At 45.6% G+C, this 2,900-nt stretch overlaps 1 protein-coding gene across 1 annotated transcript in view; it reads right to left on the bottom strand.

Annotated features, from left to right (window-relative positions):
• SLC9A8 (solute carrier family 9, subfamily A (NHE8, cation proton antiporter 8), member 8) overlaps window positions 1-2,900 on the bottom strand; it is a 69,912-nt gene that overhangs the window by 10,530 nt on the left and 56,482 nt on the right. Inside the window, exon 13 of the mRNA XM_012654695.1 lies at window positions 599-710. Coding sequence (XP_012510149.1) covers window positions 599-710 — 112 coding nt within the window. The remainder of the gene's footprint in view (window positions 1-598; window positions 711-2,900) is intronic.

Here is a 2,900-nt window from a genome sequence, read left to right as displayed (position 1 = left end):
TTTTTTTTTTTTTTTTTTTTTTTGAGAAAAAGAAAACATAAAGAACTATATGTATTGCTCAAAAATAAATTTGAGCCAAAGATTTATGAAATCATTTCTATCCTTGAAAAAATGACTGAATAGAGGCTGAAACATTCACATTAACCTACCAGAACTTTGTGACTAGGGGGGAAAGTATCCAAAACTAGCATAGTACAAAAAAGTTTCAGCTTTCACCCTTTTTATTTTAAGCCCATTATAACTTCAGCCTAGCAAACTCACAGAGCTCAAGCACGCACAGCTTACCTGGCTGCACTGTCCTGCCAAGGAAAGGGCGGACAGGAGGAAGGGCAAATCCTCCTCTGCCTCCAGTGGTCATGTGATGCTAAGCATGTCCTTTGCCCCCTTCAAATGCAAGCTTCACCCCCTTCATAGCACCGTGGAGAGGGTAACATCTGGACGATAGTGGGTGCCCGCTAAATGGGAGCTTTCATTGCTTTGGCTCACGAGGCAAATTCATTTTCCAAGGGCTCTAGCAGAGACCCACATGTTCTCTCTGCCTGGAGTGTACTTTGCAAAAGGCATTTCCCTCTCCCTGTCTGTCTGAGACTTGACTTACCACTGAACCACATGATGAACATCATCTTCGGTGTGATTTTATGATCACGGAAGAAATTCAGGAGGTAGGAAAGAGGGAAAATGTTTACCGCTCTGCCAAACAGCACAAGCACCTGTTAACAGCAACAGACTAAGTCTTAGGTGAAAACGTCTGTGCTTCAAGCTGAAGCTTGTCAAAGCTAACGCAGACCCGGTGGCACACCCACTATAAGCGCAGATTCCCCTCAGTCATGGAAGACTTGAACGACACAACGCTCGTCAGAGACCCGGCATGGGTGTGCTGCTGCAGCCGCCAGGTTCTGTGCGTCTGGGGAAGGATGAAGCTCTGAACACTGCCTTTCAGTAGTCGGAAAAGAGAGGACTAATGAGGTATCAGCATGGGCTTTAGACAGCAGAACAAAACCGACCGCCAAGAGGCCATGCAGAAGTATCCAGAGATTAATTTAGGGCAACCTGACTCCAGAGGCGACCCACCATGGGACAGGCCTGGGCTAATCATTCCCACCAGGTTAGCTCTGGAGGGACAGACAAGGTGTTTCTGCCTCTCCTGGGGCCCGGCTCCTCAAGGAAAGGAGGGCAGGCTCTGGAGGGACTGCCTGTGCGTGCCTCCTGGTGCTCTCTGCGCCGGGAACTAGGAGGTAGAGTCTACGAGGGGGCCGGCCTAGCCAGTTGCTCGCCATGGCTTTTGATTCCTAACCATCTCCTAAGGCATGTTAGTGTTAGTCTTAACAAAATATAGCTTTATATACAGTTTAAATCTTATCTGAGTGGATTTGTAGAACTATTTATTACTTTCATTTCCTTCATCTTGGTTCTCACCATAACTAACTTGAAAAGGATGACATACACATGTACAATACATTCTTTAGGCTTTAAGTTTATTCTTTCAACAAGCATGAATTGAGTGCTTTGGGCGGTGTGCTTTGGATGGTCAAATTAACAATAATCGCTCCCAGTCATCAGACATTTCTATGGGAGACAATGTGCAAAGCATTTTATAGGCACTCTCTTGCTAAACTGAAATCCTTGCAAAGGTCCTATGAAGTAGGGATTGTTGTCTCCACTTTATAGACAAGGTACCTGAGGCACGGAGAAGTTAAGTAACTGGTCCGAGCTGACCAGGCAGGAAGTGGTGGACCCAAGTCTCCAGACCCCAAAGCCCACGTTCCTCACCACTAATCGGAGTCCAAAGGTGGGGACTGGAATCCATCTGACGGCACAGGCCGCCTCCACCAGCCCGTGGTCCAGCCTGTGCCTGTGCGCTCAGGGGAGACTGAGTGATCACCCAGGGCATCTCATTTCCTCCCAGCCGGCGGCTGAGACAGTCACCTCCTGTTTCACCCACTGAAACCCAATCTTCCATTCCTACACTTGCGTGTCAGCTTTGACCAAATGGGGCCCCTTTTCCCCGGTGACTACACTAAAGACTATTATACTTTCTGTAAAAGACTTTTGCTGCTATTCTCTTGTCCTGAAACCTGAGTTTGGTGGACAGATAAACAGTGACAAACAGCAACGAGCTCTTGCTGCTGAGAGTTGGAAAAACCCGGATTGCCAGGAGAATACCCTTTTCCTTAGGCTTCCTTATCTTCTCTGTGTCTCGGTTTCCCTACAGGCCAAACAGGTAGGCCTTACCAGTTTTAGTTTGCACACTGCAGGTGACAATGCTAAAAAAAATGTTTGTCTTCCCTTTTTTTTTAAAGAGACATGGTCTCACTAAATTGCTGCTCTTGAATTCCTGGCCTTAAGTGATCCCCCTGCCTCAGCCTCCTGTGTGGTTGGGATTACAGGTAGGAGCCACTGCTCTGGCAAAAGTTTGCCTTTTAATAGCTGTGCTTTGTTAAGTGGAGTTGGCAATAAAAATTAACTGAAGATGAATTATGATAATTCAACAACAATAAGGTATGTTTCTTAAGTGCCTTAAATTAACAGAGGATCTAAAACGACATCAAAGAAATCAACTTAGGGATTAGAGTGTCACTCAGCAGCAGGGCCTATGAGAGGTGAGCTCATGCTGAAGGAATAAAGACAGGAGGAAGAGCACAGATAAGGGACTTGAGGACACTTGGCTAAATGCCCAAGTATTAGGGGCCATTAATGTTACTCTGATTAGATGACTGAGGGAGCTGGACCTTTCTTTTAAAGGCTAAACATTGATTTTTCCTCCACTCCATTCCCAAAATGGATTTGATTCTGCTGCAAATGATTAAAATTCTCTTTTCCTTTTGTAAAGGTATATTTTTAACTTGTTTCCTACTGCCACTCCCAGTCCGATTATAACAATGTCTCCCAAATCTTCTTTT

Source organism: Propithecus coquereli, unplaced genomic scaffold, assembly GCF_000956105.1.
Source record: "Propithecus coquereli isolate 6110/MARCELLA unplaced genomic scaffold, Pcoq_1.0 Scaffold444, whole genome shotgun sequence".
Taxonomy (NCBI): domain Eukaryota; kingdom Metazoa; phylum Chordata; class Mammalia; order Primates; family Indriidae; genus Propithecus; species Propithecus coquereli.
This window is presented reverse-complemented; position numbering and strand designations above follow the sequence as displayed.